Source organism: Acinonyx jubatus, chromosome F2 (assembly GCF_027475565.1).
Source record: "Acinonyx jubatus isolate Ajub_Pintada_27869175 chromosome F2, VMU_Ajub_asm_v1.0, whole genome shotgun sequence".
NCBI lineage: Eukaryota > Metazoa > Chordata > Mammalia > Carnivora > Felidae > Acinonyx > Acinonyx jubatus.
The window spans coordinates 22385062-22400876 of record NC_069394.1 but is presented as its reverse complement, the minus strand read 5'-3'; the positions used below and the strand labels follow the sequence as shown (position 1 = coordinate 22400876).

Sequence of the window (15815 nt, the reverse complement as noted above, 5' to 3'; positions counted from 1 at the left end):
TATGATTCCAGCTTAGCTAAGTTGATATAGTACAAACCCACCACAGTCCACCCAACTATAGACTGTCTAAAAGAAACTCATTTCAAATATAATGATATAGGCATATTGAGAGTAAAATGATGGAAAAAATATATCACTCAAACATTAAGCAAAAGAAAACAGGAGTGACTATATTAAAATCAAATAAAGGAGAATTTGGAGCAAAGAAAATAACCAGAGACAGAAGGAGACATATAATGATAAAATGGCCAATCACCAATAACACATAGCAATTCTAATTGTGTATTCCCTAGCAACAAAGCTGAGGTTACATAAAGAAAAAAATTCCTAGAACTCAAAGGACAAATAGACAAATACACACTCATACTTAGAGACATCAAGTCCCCTCTCTCAACAATTGATGGAAAAACTAGAGAGAAAACTAGCTAGAATATAAAGGAACTCAGCAATACCATCAACAGGATCTAATCAACATTTATAAAACATTCCACCCAACAACAGAATACACATTCATTTTGTTTACCTCAGTGCTCAGAGAAAAGTTTATAGCTAAATGCATACATTCTGAAAGAGGAAATATCTCAAATCGATAACGAAAGCTCCCTCCTCAAGATACTAGAAAAATAAGAGCAAAATAAACCTAAAGCCTGCAGAAAATATTAAATAACAGATTGCAGCAGAACACAGGATATTCTGTACTGATCACCCAAAGAAGGTTGGTCGCAATCATTAAGTTGTGTCTCTGCCCACACCCTGCCAAAAGCAGTTTGATATTGTGAGTATTAAGTTATTGTGGCTATTCATTTACCAGAGAAAATAAATTTACCCTGTATCCCTAGCAATACGTTCTTCATTTTTTCTGTCAAAGGAACTAAAGTTTTTAGCATACTTCTATATTTGCTGGAAATATTTCAAATTTAGTCAGAAGCAAAGACAGAGGATGGTGAGGGCCTTCCAAAGCAAGCTGTGGACTGTGCCCAGGGGTGACTACCACCTAGGGACAGGAAGCAAAGAATAGCCTGTCATACCTGAATGAAAAAATGAAAAAATAAACAGTCTGACTGGTTCTGCCTTTGTGGCATAGTAACTCTACCCACTAGGAAAACACAGCCCAGTGAATGTCAGACTGTGACCAGTCCGTGCCTCAGAACCAGCCAGTGTTGGAGCCGCTTTCCCTCACTTGGCAAAGGCTTTCTTAAATCCCTTTCAATGTGTGAAATGACAGTCAAGACACCAAAGATGAGTCAAAGGATTTTTTTTTAATGACACCTTATTCCTATTTGGTATACAGAGGAGCCAAAACATTTTTTAAAATGTAAATATATTCCTAATCAGTTGGTGCCTGCTTCCAGACCTCTATGGAAAGAAGCTTCCTTTGATCATCTGACAAGTCTTGGGTTCTGAGCTGAGCAGTGCCCTTGGTCACGGAGTAGATAGGCAGAGAGCGGGCTCTGTGTCTGCGCCTGCTCGGGGCTCACAGATAACCTCTATAGGACCAACCTAGCTTTTGTTCTAGCTTTGGTGTGAAGGAAGAGGGTAGAAAGTAATCTGATCTTTCTATTTACTGCCCCTCTCAGAAGTAACTGTATATTCATGATGCACAGCTCAGGGGTTGTCCTCTTCTAGTGTCCATTAGAAACAAAGAAGCAAGGAAAATTTCAGGCAAAGCTTTCAGCCAAGAATTCTGTAAAGAATGTATGTTCTTACCTCTTCTGTATACATTACTTTCTAGGAAAGAAGCACAGAGATCTTTTTTCCCTTGGGAAGAAGATGTGATTATGTGATGGTTATGAGATCTCCAAAAATATCACATTAGCCCTTCCTTCTTTCAGGAGTCACAAGTAACAGAATGGAGAGAAACAGAGGCGCCTACCCTCCAACGACACTCATGAGGAAGGGATCAGAAACTCCCTATTCTACAGAAATGGGAGGAAAGGGAAGTTTCTACCCCTCCACAAGAGACTATACGGTGCCATTATAATTAACAAGCCAGGTCTACAATACAAAAATTAGATGTAAGCAAAGCCAGAAAAAACAACATATAAATATTACAATATTTATATTATAATATAAATATTATAATATATTTGTATTATATATTATATAAAGTATATAATATAATATAAAAATATATTTATATTATATATTATATAAAAAACAACATATAAATATTATAAATAAATAGGGAAAAACTAAAGTTCTGGATTAAGCTAGTATACTGTTTAGAAGTCCACAAATATTCATTAGGCCAGAGAAAATCATCGGGCTTAAAACACAAAACACTTTGCTTAATATTTAACTAGAGTGGAAAAGATGCCTTTGGGAGATGTTGAAAGCAGCTAATAGCAACAGTTATTTCCACATCCCAGCCTCTTCATGGTGTTGTCCAGGATAAAATAAGAACATATGCAGAACATCTTAAATTTCTTTAAAGCAAGGTATTATACAGGTAATGCTATCATTTTTCCTTTTACTTATTTATTTTTTAAAGTAAGCTCTACACCCAACATGGGGCTCAAATTCACAACTCTGAGACCAAGAGTCACATGCTCTACCAACTGAGCCAGTCAGGTGCCCGTGTCATTTTTCTTTTAAAATACATTTTTGGGGGGCCTGGATTTAACAAATAAACATCAGTTAGGTCACTTGGGGCTGCAAGTAACAAAAAACAAGTACACACCAAAAAACAATTTAATTATTTTAAACAAGAAGGAAATGTACTCTATCATGTAAGTAAATGTCTAGGTTGGGAGTACATATTCCAAGTAAAGTAGCATAGAGTCTCCAGTTCCATGTCATTATGATTCTCTTGACTCTGGCTTCTGACATGTTTTAGTTCTGTCCACAGACTGGCTACCTATAAACTCAAAACTGCTGCCAGTAGCAATGGACGCAATGCACTTCATTTTTTTTAATGTTTATTGCAAGAAAAAGAAAACCTCTCCCCAACCAAGGGGGTAGAAAGTTCTCTCTCTCTCTCTCTTTTTAATGTTTATATTTTTGGGAGAGAGAGAGACAGAGCACGAGCAGGGGAGGAGCAGAGAGAGAGGGAGACACAGAATACAAAACAGGCTCTACACTCTGAGCTATTAGCACAGAGCCTGACGCGGGGCTCAAACTCACCAACCCTGAGATCATGACCTGAGCCGAAGTTGGACACTCGACTGACTGAGGCAACCAGGCACCCCCCAAAAAAGGTCTTTCTCTTTAGTCTTATTGGAATCAATTTAAATCATATGCTTCCTTCTGTGTACATGTGGAATGAAACTGTGAGCCTATTGTTTGAAGAGCTAAGTGATTTGTTCAGTACTATGAAAGGAACAATAGAAAGGGTAAAGAGAGAGCCAATAAAAAGAAAATAATATTCATTTATACATAAGACCCAGCATGTGGGCATTTTCTGTATGTTTGCTAGAAAAATAATTTTAGAAACAACATTTGACTTTCTCATCTCAGTATTTTGATTTATGAATTACCAACTAATATTAAAACAAAGTGATCTAGTATTGAAAACATTTGCACGGATTCTAAGAGTGACTTTTACTTTGTATAACATCATGTAATTAATACCTTGTATTGATGTGATTTAATTATAAATATGAGACTTTGAAATAATATTCTACTGCATTATTGAAAGTTTGTTTAATTTCTTGCCACCAGTAGTTCAGTTTCTGCTGTGAAGTCCTCCTGCTGCATAAAAATATATACCAAAGCATGAGTAAAATGGTTGTCTTCAGCATTTGGTTTAATGTAAATAAATCGTGTTTTTAGAAAATCCTTTTAATGCTATAATCTGACGTAATTTTTGATCTTTAAACTCCTTTAAGTAACAGTAATAATATTTGTTTACCTAGAGTAATTTTACAAGGATTCATTAATCTAAAATGCTTTGATAAGTTAAAATGAAAGACCCTGTACGGTACAAACTTCTCTACCACTTTCAGTTATGATTTAATTAAATTTCAAATGGCAGTTTGTTATGCATCAAAGTAAAACAGTTTGCACATTGCTGCCACTTTTTAACTTTTCCTCCTCTCTACCAGTTTTTGGTTTTACCACTTTCGTTACAATCATTAAACATTTTATAGTAACATCCCAATGTAGAGCACTATTCAGATCTGTTAACGGTAAAAAGTTGAAAATTCCTTTCACTTTAATTCACATGGCAATATGTGTTCTCTGTATGATTTCATTCAAAGAGACTATTTATTATAGCAAGCAAATTTGCTAGCCTAATTTTATGGCCATCTGATAACCAATGGTGGATACTTCCTGATTACTGTCTGGTTTAAAAATATCCTTGACAAACAGAAATCCCTTGAAACTTTTTCCTAAGAGACAGTTTCTTTATTGTCATTTACCCTGGAGGGAGAGCTCACTGGTACTAGCTGGGCCAACAGACAGAAATCCTGCTTGCTTGCTTTCATTGACAAGTACGTTGACATTAACATTTCCTTGGTATTTCTTGCCCAAGCAGTTGGGGTTCTTCATATTTAACTAACTTTAGTCAACAGGAGATTCATCCCACTGACATATCCAGTTCAAATCAAATTGTTTATACTTTCAAAAGAAACAAATGTCAAGATAGCTTTTATAGCAAGTAAAAAGGATTTAATTTATTTTACTTTGGAAAAAGTCTACCTTTTACAGAAAATATGAAACTGAGATTTTGAACCTGTTCAAAGAAAGGGTAATTGTATTGGCAAACACCAAGCAACATCAAAGTTTCATCAAAGACATCTGTCAAAAGAAAATTCTGGCAAGTAGTTTTAACTTTATCAGTTAGGAGTGGGTTCGGCTGCATATAAAATAAACTGAATGTGCCATTGTAGGTTCACCCTCAGGTAAAAAAACCAACCAACCAACCAAACAACAACAACAACAAAAACATTCTGGTGAGTGGTGTTGGTAATGAGGGAGGCTGTGTATGTGTAGAGGCTGGAGGTATATGGGGAATCTCTGTATCTTCTTTTTAATTTTGTTGTAATCCTACTGCTGCTTTAAAATAAATAAAGTCTCAAAAGTGGGGAAAAAACTTAAAATAATATTTTTTAAACCAAGGTAAAAGTTTGTTTTTCTTCTCATGTAAAACAAGTCCAGACATAGAAAGTCTAGATTTGGAAATGACACAGATTCCTTCCTTTATCTGCTTTCCAGCTTAGCACATAGCCTCCATCCTCCAGGTTACCTCATGGACTAAAATAGGCGTCTAGTGTTCCATTCATCACATCCAAATTCCAGAGAGTAGGAAGAAAGAAAGTGGAAAAAAACAAAAGTGCCAATTGCTGAGCCAAGTTGGTGTCTTTTAAACAGCCTTCCCAGAAGATCTTTGTAACATTTATACTTATGTAGCCTTGGCTAGAACTTAACCATATGACTATACTTAGCTACACAGAAGGCTGGGAAATAGATTCTTTTCCATGGGCACATTAATGTCCAGAATAAAATCAAATTTCTATTACTAAAAAAAAAAAGAGAGAGAGAGAGAGAAGAGATATTGAGTGACGATTCACAGTCTGTGCCACATCATGTTATATGTGATGATTTTGTGGGGAATGTCAGTCAGCCATTAAAAATAATGAATGAGAACTATGCCAATTGACTTGGGGTGTAGAGGCAGGAAGAATTTCCACAAGGATTGTTGGGTGAGAAAAGCAAAATGTATAGAAGTGACAAAATATGATGCCATTTTTGAATAACATAAGTAGCAAAAATCTCTCCATGTATGTATGCAAATGATGTATAAAGTATATGAATATGGGAAATGGCTGAAGGACAGCAGGTTGTTAGTGCGTTATGTGAGCAAGGAGAGAAGGGATGAATATCTTTGTGTTGTTCCATTGTTGCACTTGTTATAAAAGGCATTTTTGTACTTTGAAAAACATAAAACATGTTTTAAAAGGAGGAGAGGCCTCTGGATCCAACCTTCAAAACACTGCCTGCCTGCCATGTATGAAAATTCACAGTAAGCAAGTCCAGGATGGAGTCTATCATAGGGGATCCTACTGAAGGACTTAGTAGGCCCTCAATACAAACCAGTTTACCTAAGTTGTTTTAAATGATTTATTTAGGGAAATTACCTATTTAGAGCATATGTTAGCTACATAATGTTAGAATATTGTATTCTTTTTGAACTAGTGGGTGTTAACAAATGTTTATAAATATTTAAATATGATTGTAAGGCAGAATAATTTCACAATAGAAATCTCTGTGAATTATCTGGAATACTAACATTTATGAAATTAAACAAAATAACCTTTATGAATTGTATTTAATGTTTACCTATTTAATTCCATTTAGGCCATGAATCTTTCATGAAAAAGTCTTGTTTGGGAATTAGTCACACCTTGCAAAAATAAATCATTCTGTCAACTTGGCTTCATCAAAATTTCATGAAGAAAAATCTTCAAAATCATGTACAACAAATCGCACTATAAATTATATTTGATCCAGACATAATAAAGAATATGAAGAGCATGAAATAAATAAAGAAAAATAAATTAATTCCCTACCTGAGCTGAATGGCTATTTGGCATGGAAAATGTCCAGTAAAGTGACCTAAGAAAAGAGCTAGCAGCCAGCAATGCTGAGACGTTATTGTTCCAGCACCATAAGGTCAAAATTATTTTCAATGGCTATTAAAATTTTTAGCAAAGACATTATAAGAATAATTTAAGATGATATAAGATAATTTAAGAATCTTTACTAGTTCAACAAATAACGGCAATATTTGTCTTGTGCCTAGGTTGTGCCCAAATATTGATGTTCTAATATTAGGTCATTGACCCTCAGACCAGACAGTGTTCGGTGAACTACCTACTGAAAATGTCCTATTGGATGAACAGTGATGCTCTACTGCAAACCAACCTTCAGGAACATTAATATGCATAATAATGACTTGGGAAGATTGTAATTAAAGGCAATTCCTTTTTGAATAGTATCCCTATCCTTCAATACTTGTTCAGAATCAGAAATGGGCATTTTAAACAAGCATCCTAAGAGCTTTTTCTGCATATCCCAGGATTATGTTTTGAGAAACACTGCTATAGTAGAAAACTCTGTTTTAAACTTGCTAATCACCATTGTAAACCGTCTTCATGTTTGTGAAATAAGGATCCAGTATGCAAATGGCACTGTCATACACATAGAGTTTGAAAAATAATTATGCTATAGTTTAGTAAGTTAAAAAAAAATTGAAAAAATAAAAAAAACACAAAAAACAACTCGGACTCAAAGCCCTAGTCCTGCACCACATTTTTCTCATTAGTTAACCTTAAAAATCAAACCAGTTACTTTAAGCCCGTTATTTCACCAAGCAAAAAGCATGGTTTTATTCAGCAATAGCAATTACAGTACAGACAAGTGAGATACACCAAAACCATAGGCAAGTCTGGGGAACAAAGAAGAGGTACTGCTCTTTTATAGATGTAATCTAGGGGTTGGGAAGGCTGATATAAACAAAACGTCCACTGGAGTAAACTGAAAACCTGAAGTATAGTGGCTTCTCATTGGCTAAGTTGTGACTGTATCTCATTGGCTGGGCTGTTGGTGGGATTGGATAAGAAAAGTCTTCCTTCCTACTGCTGGGGTAGTAAATTCTGTGGTGGGAGTATAGCTGGGGTAAGGAGTTGGCATACAGAGATAAAGAGGAATCAACCTGGAAAGCAGTGAGCAATTATACTTAAGAACCATGCATGCATCCAATCCCATAATAACATTTTATAGCTTCCAATTCCTAAATTAATTTTCAGTGAAATAAAAGCAGCCATCTAAGTGATGTGCTGGGAATCAGGACAGGGCACACATTATAGAAATTCTTAGTTCCAATTCCATAAACCTATATCTTCAAATAAAAACCCCAATGCAAATAATACATCTCCATCATTTTGTACATCAATTTTCTGTGTTGTTTCTTTCTCTCAATAGTTAGCCAGAACTAGATCTGGGACAGATTCGAGGACCTGGGACAAAAATGCAAAATTCTATTCTCCCCATTCTCTGATTAGCTTGTTCTGAATTGAAGTGGATGCTTGGCACTTAGCTGCTAGGGAACAAAATTTTCTGATTAACTCTTGATTAACGAAGGGTTAGGCTATCTTCTTTCATAAGTTTGGCTCTCAGTGACAGTAGTTCCTTGGCGGGCGGGCGGCGGGGGGGGGGGGGGGGGGGGGGCTAAGGACCACGTGCCCTTAGCAAACGTGCCTAACTTCTTTGAGGGAGGGCAACTAGTACAAACCTGCCCATAGTTGTCCAGTATACTCCAATCCCTTTCCTTTCCCTACTTGAAAATTATCAACATTAAAGGGCATAATATATGGTAAATTACTTAGAATACTGCCTGCAGCATAGTAAGCTTCAACATTATCGTTGATTATCATCACACTGCCTATCTCTGAGAGGCTGACTGCACGCACGATAACGCAGTAAGCTTACGCATTGCCGGGAGGACGCGCATCTCAAGGCGCGGGCACCAGGAGCGAAGCGCGCGCTCCTCTGAGCCTGGCGCAACCAGTGGGCGTGCCCAAGAAGTGGGGGCGTTTACTTCCGGTGGCAAAGGGTGCATTATTTCCGGGAGGCGCGGGCTGTAGGGTAAGCGTTTTCTACGGGCTTCTGGTGCCCTGGTCTCGGTCCCGGTAAGCCAGGCATGAAGATCACGAGGCAAAAACACGCCAAGAAGCATCTCGGCTTCTTCCGCAATAACTTCGGAGTCCGCGAGCCGTACCAGATCCTGCTGGACGGTACCTTCTGTCAGGCGGCGCTGCGCGGCCGGATCCAGCTGCGGGAGCAGCTGCCCCGCTACCTCATGGGGGAGACGCAGCTGTGCACCACCAGGTGGGCCCGGCGGGTCCGGGGAGGAGGCCCGGGGATCCTGCGGGTGTGGTAGAGACGAGGCCACGACGTGCAAAACGCTCCACCCACGAGGAGTTGACAGTGAAGTGGAGGCACTGAGGAGGTCAGGCGAGTGTCTACCACGTAGGTAGAAAGTACAGTGCACTGCGAATCTTCGCGTGGTTGGCCCGGCGAATGAGACCCGTGCTTTATGTAGTGAGGTCTGGCTTCGAGTGTTGGTCCCAGTCCTGCCAGCTTTGTGGCTTCCGGCAAGTTAATCTCTGTGAGCCTGGGATTTCTCATCTGTAAGGAAAAGACCGTGAACTAATAAGGTTGCTTTAAGGATCAGACGTGTGGAGAGCACTTGCTGGTATCCAAAATCTACCCGCTTCAAGTGGTTGCTCTTATTCGCATAGCTGTTTCTAGTGGAAATGAAAAATTTTCAAGCGTCACAGCTGCCCTGCGAGCTAACATCTCCGAATCCCAGAAAGATAATTCACAGCTCGAGGCTAAGAGCCTTGCCCATGGTGATTTATTTATTGAACTGTCTTTATTAAGTACCAGCCCCATGCCAGGCCCGGCTGTAGCCACTGAGGATAACTTGGTGAACAGGACAAACGGCCAACCTTCCGGGCGCGTTTTGACTCGTGTGTGTTGTGACTTCCTCAGCCTGGGAACCTCCCGGGGGTGGGGGTGGGGAGATGGAATCATGGAAGGTTTCATAGAGGAGGTCACTTTTGAGCCCAGACACCTTTCAGTTCTGAGGGGAAGGACTAGTTTGGGTGACAGACAAGAGATAAAGACCTCCTAAATGAAGAAATGGAGTTGTAAAATGCCTGAAAAAGAGATGAGAGCACAGGGTGTAATTGGAAATGACGCTGGGAAGAAGGGAAATCGAACCTACGACAGGAACTATTAAGAAACTTAAGGGTTTTGGGGCGCCTGGGTGGCTCAGTCGGTTAAGCGTCCGACTTCAGCTCAGGTCACGATCTCGCGGTCGGTGAGTTCGAGCCCCGCGTCGGGCTCTGGGCTGACGGCTCAGAGCCTGGAGCCTGCTTTCCGATTCTGTGACTCCCTCTCTCTCTGCCCCTCCCCCGTTCATGCTCTATCTCAAAAATAAATAAAACGTTAAAAAAATATAAAAAAAAAAAGAAACTTAAGGGTTTTGTTGTTCCCCTTGTAGATTATTTACTTTAAAAAAGTAAAAAAAAGAGTGGGAGATGGGCATGGGGGAGGGCACTGGTTGGGATAAGCACTGGGTGTTGTGTGGAAACCAACTTGGCAATAAATTATATTTTAAAACAAAGTAAAAGAAAATGTAAATGACCCGTAATACCACCCTGTGACCACTGTTAACGTGCTGTACCATCCATCCAGTTCTTTAGACCTGCACATGCACACAAAGGAATGGGCTCTACTGGGAATACAGTATTATTGGCTTGCTTTTCGCACATAATACCGCTCCATGAACTGCTTTCCATAGTCAAGTAGTGCCTCACAATGGTTGTAGGTACCCCACAATTTGTTACCCCTAGCCTTCAGCACTGCCAGACAAGTCCTTAGTTAGCTTGTGCCCCTGAGTTCATCCCTCCTGGCTACATACCACCTGTCCCTTAATCCCTGTGCCATAGAAATACCAACATTTTTAACATGGTGCTGTAACAAAAAAGTCTGGCAAGTACTATATGGAATTATGTTCTGTAGCATTTTTTCCCTAAAGAATTTATTTTAACTTCCAGAATATTTTATTCATACACAACAGACTAGTATAATTGTGTGTCACCCGGCTCTGGGAATTCTTGAAATGGCCAATCTTGTTTCCCTTATCCACCCTCCCACCTTATTTTTTATATATATATATAATATACTATATAAAATATACTGTATATGATATATAATATATATACATATATACTATGCTTATTTTATTTTATTTTTTAAATTTTTTTTAACGTTTATTTATTTTTGAGACAGAGAGAGAGCATGAACGGGGGAGCGTCAGAGAGAGAGGGAGGCACAGAATCCGAAACAGGCTCCAGGCTCTGAGCGGTCAGCATAGAGCCTGACGCGGGGCTCAAACTCACGGACCGCGAGATCATGACCTGAGCCGAAGTCAGCCGCTTAACCGACTGAGCCACCCAGGCGCCCCTACTATGCTTATTTTAAAGCATAGTATTGTGTCGGTTCTTGGTGTGCATCATGAAGAGATAAATGCTATCAGACCTGATAACTGTGTTTTGGAGAAGCTGATTGTAACAGTGTGAGGGCTGAGTTGGAGAAGCAAGAAGGTGAAGACCGGCGGACTCGTTTTGTGGTTGTCCAGTCAAGAAATAATGGGAGCCTAAACTTCAGAGAAGAAAGGCTGGAGCCCAAGGGCTCTACAAAGAGGCATTCCTGAGACAGATACCAACAGCCGATGGGGTAGGGTTATGGGTGAGGAAGAAAAGGTCAGTTAGGATTTCTGACTTACACCCAGGAGCTTCGTGATCTAAATCTTCATGATTTTAGACACGAATTTGAAGAGATGGTGTACATCCGTAGGAAATATCCAGTAAATACATGGGAGTTTGGGCCCGAAACTCCAAAAAGTTCAAAACTGATTAATAGAAAGCAAAATCTCTTGCTTAAACAAAACCAAATGGATGATAAAGGGAGTGAGGCAAGGTAGAGTCTGGCAAGGGCTGCCTGGAGTTTCAGAAATCTTTGACTAAGTAGTTCTCATAATTTTTTATTTTATTTTTTCTTTAGTGTGATAGAAGAAGTGCCCGGAGAGCTTATTAAAATGCTGACATTTGACTCCTCAAGAGGTGCAGAAATGGGGATGTGAAAAGGAGTAGAAATTAATAGAATTTGTTATCACTGTGTCATTTTGATATGGGTAGTTTATAGCTGACATTTTAAAAAACATTGGCTTATATTAATATGAAAACGCAGAGAGAAAAAGGAAGTTGTGATTGTTATTAAACCGATGACTTAAATTTTTACTTCTCTGTACTGAGAATCGTTTAAAGGTGTACCAATTTGTACTTGAAGTGGAAGCATCTAGCGCTAAGGTTGGGGCAAGGTATCTGTTGTCAACTACTTGGATTCACATTTCGACTCTACCACTTATGAGCTGTGTTTCAGCATGTTACTTGGAATCTCTCAGAGTGAGGTACTCTAAAATAAGGATAACTTTCAAGTTAGTGCCTGATAGGGCTGTTTTGAGATTGAAGCAAGAATTTATGTAAAGAGCAATTAGCATGCTGCCTGACACATAATAAGTGCTCAGTAGATTTAACTGTTTTTCCTTCAACTTGGTGTTTGTGTTTTCCAGGTTTTTATTTATTTTTTAAATGTTGATTTATTTTGAGAAAGAGTGGGGGGAGAGGTATAGAGAGAGAGAGAGAATCCCAAGCAGGCCCTGTGCGCTGTCACCCCACTCCTACGCCCACACCCCGGATATACTGTGAGATCATGACCTGAGCCAAAATCAAGAGTCAGACACTTAACCAACTGAGCCACCCAAGTGCCCCAAATATTTTCCAGGTTTTTAAAGAGTGATACGGCTACCATATGATTGGGGCCAACACATAACACATTCAGATCGTGATGGTATAGTTTAAATTTCGTAAAAACTTGACTTTTTCTATACTTATGTGAACACTGAAATGTATGTTGTAATTGTGAGCTGCTAATAACATTTTTTTTTCAGGTGTGTGTTAAAAGAGTTAGAAACATTGGGAAAAGACTTATATGGGGCAAAACTGATTGCACAAAAATGCCAAGTCCGAAATTGTCCCCATTTCAAGAATCCAGTGAGTGGATCAGAATGTCTGCTCTCCATGGTTGAAGAGGGAAATCCTCATCATTATTTTGTGGCAACACAGGTGATACTGCTTTTAAAATTAGAGGCAATTTTAATCATTTCTGTTTCTATTTCATATGGAGCTGCTTATAATCAGAAAAAATTAGATGGAAGTGGTTTGATAGAATGTTTCAACTTTTTAAAATACAGGCTTTTAAGTTGATTTGCAGTCAATAAAAGCAGTTGTCATGCCATTAGAGAATTTGAGGAGAGAACCTTAAGCATATTGATTTTTCTTCTTAATTACTGAAGTATTTTTTTAATAGTTATTGACAAAAAGATGTGATGATATGTGTCAGCATTCTTGAAGAGAAGTGGAACAAATATTTTACATTCTGTGTTCATAGTGTTTTTGCATGTTCCTGTATTTTATACTAGTTCTCAAAAAGTCGTGTTTTACATTATTTGAAATTGTACCACCAGTATAGAACTGTTTCTGGCTTTTCAAGACCAGGAGGGGAAGGAGAGACTTTCAGGGTTGATATTAACAAAGAAGTTCACATACGTACAGATTTGGTTACATATTCTTTTAGAATTATAAAATCACTAAATTAGATGCAGAGCTGAATCTAGAATCTGAGTCCATGAATTCTTATTTTATTTCTATCCCTTCAACCTCTGAACATTCTTGACCCTTTTTGAAGCATGTCTTAGAGTAGAAAGTGGGGCATTGCCTAACATTCTTACCTTTGTGACAGTTTGTAATTCCTGGTGGTAGAATCTTGATAGATCCAGTGTCACATTATCTCTTTGTGCTCAGATTTCTTGTTTATCTTCCTTTTTTTTAATCATAAAATTCACTCTATTAGTGAGACATACCAATTTGAAAAGTAAAACTTGTGATCTCTTCTATTTTTTCCACTTAAGGCATCTTATTTAATTGACATATTTGAACTGAATAGTGCTATTTTTCTTTTTAATAGGATCAGAATTTGTCTATGAAAGTGAAGAAAAAGCCTGGAGTCCCTCTCATGTTTATTATTCAGAACACTATTGTCTTGGACAAACCTTCTCCCAAAACAATTGCTTTTGTTAAAGCAGTAGAGTCAGGTCAGCTTGTCTCAGTGCGCGAGAAACAAAGTATCAAGCAACTCAAAGAAGAAAAGGGTTTAGTGAAAAACCCTGAACAGAGGAGAAAGAAAAAACACAAGAAAGTAAGTGGCCCCAATCCTCTTAGCTGTTTGAAGAAAAAGAAAAGAGCACAGGATACAAAATCATCTGCCTCTGAAAAGAAGAGAAAAAGAAAAAGAATCCGGAATAGATCTACCTCAAAAGTACTTTCTGAAAAGAAGAATGCAGAATGATAATCCTTTGAATACTTTTAAAGACATTTAAATGTGAAAAATAAATTTCTTTTTAAAACTGTGGAAGTACTTACAATAAAAGACTATTATTTTTGTAAATAAATATTGACTCATAGGCCTTTGCCTAAAATTATTCAAAAACAACAACTCAGAGTGGATGGGTTTACGCATTTTGGAGATTGTTCTTCAATGTAAAAATCTTCTTTTTTCTATCTCACCATTGGCCCTGTACCCCCAGGATATGCAAATCATGTAAAAAAATCAAATCGTACAAAAGGCTTGTGACAAAAAAAAGTGGGCGTCCCTTTTCACATTTACAGTGGAACATTCCTCATTCATGCAGTGGTTGTAGAATTTATATTCTCAAATAATATGAATATGGTGCTGTCTTTTGGTCCATCCGTTATTTGACTTTCTACTAGAAAGTGGAAATTTTGCTTACTTGTATTACTCCTTCATTTTTCTAATATATTATTTCAATCTTTATACATCTCAAAGTATTTTTTATTATGACTATAAATTTTGTTCACCACTGACCCAAGTAGCATGCTATGATTGAATTTATTTCTTACGCTATGTTGTTATTCCAAAGTTAATAATGTCCTCATTTTCTTTTAGCATCTGACTGGGTCTTGCCACATTCTCTAATAACTCTGTTAAAGGAACTTAGAATTTTCTTCTTTTTTTAATGTTTATTTTTGAGAGAGAGAGAGCGAGCGCGCGTGTGCGCATGAGTGGGGGAGGGGCAGAGAGAGAGGGAGACACAGACTCTGAAGCAGGTTCCAGGCTCTGAGCTGTCAGCACAGAGCATGACACGTTGCTCGAACCCATGAACTGTGATATCATGACCTGAGCCAAGGTTGGATGCTTAACCCAGGTGCCCCAGAACTTACAATTTTCTATATAATACCAGGTAATTCCTCACCCCTGGAGATACTTCTACAGCCCTCTGTCCTCCAATGTGGAAGTTTTCAAAGTATGTTTCTCAGCTGTCATCCAGACATTTCTTGCCTTTATCCAGAAATTTGTTTCTTAGATTCTTTGTTTTCCTCTCAGTTTTCTTTTTTGCTGTAGTGAAGCATGGAGTGTGTAGGAAGTACATTTTGTGAGGATCCACAGGTGTTTACCCTCATATTTGTTGCATTAATCTAGCAATATAATTCTCTCTTTAAAATTTTTTAAGCCAACGTGGGGGCTCAAACTGATGACCCCAAGATTAAGAGTTGTGTGCTCTACCAACTGAGCCAGCCAGGCACCCTAGTAAGATAATTCTTGATTGAAGATCATTTCACTTAATTCCCCTGGAGCCTCTTAATTGTTTATAAGGCCCTAGGGGAAGCAAACAGATTTGAGTTTCATTTGTCCAACAAGGAGGGTGATTTTCTTTTAAAGCAAATATTAAATTCAAGAGTAAAAAATCCAAAATAACACTCTCTTTAAGATGGACTATGAATATCTGATTTAAAACGTGTCTAGGGGCGCCTGGGTGGCTCAGTCGGTTAAACATCCGACTTCAGCTCAGGTCATGATCTCGCGGTCCGTGAGTTTGAGCCCCGCGTTGGGCTCTGTGCTGACTGCTCAGAGCCTGGAGCCTGTCGGATTCTGTGTCTCCCTCTCTCTCTGACCCTCCCCCATTCATGCTCTGTCTCTCTCTGTCTCAAAAATAAATAAATGTTAAAAAAAATTTTTTTAAATGAATAAACTTTAAAAATAAATAAATAAATAAATAAATAAATAAATAAATAAATAAATAAAACGTGTCTAAAGGGGGAGCGCCTGGGTGGCTCAGTTGCTGAGCATCCGACTTCAGCTCAGGTCATGATCTTACATTTTGT

General features: G+C 38.3%; 1 protein-coding gene across 1 annotated transcript; it reads left to right on the top strand.

The window, feature by feature from the left end:
* The first annotated feature begins 8543 nt into the window (after positions 1-8543).
* Positions 8544-14514, top strand: UTP23 (UTP23 small subunit processome component). The gene is made up of 3 exons (XM_015072860.3): positions 8544-8832; positions 12524-12698; positions 13600-14514. Exons 1-3 carry the CDS (start codon positions 8645-8647, stop codon positions 13978-13980), a joined length of 744 nt encoding a protein of 247 aa, XP_014928346.1. The 5' UTR covers positions 8544-8644; the 3' UTR covers positions 13981-14514.
* The last annotated feature ends 1301 nt before the right edge of the window (positions 14515-15815 follow it).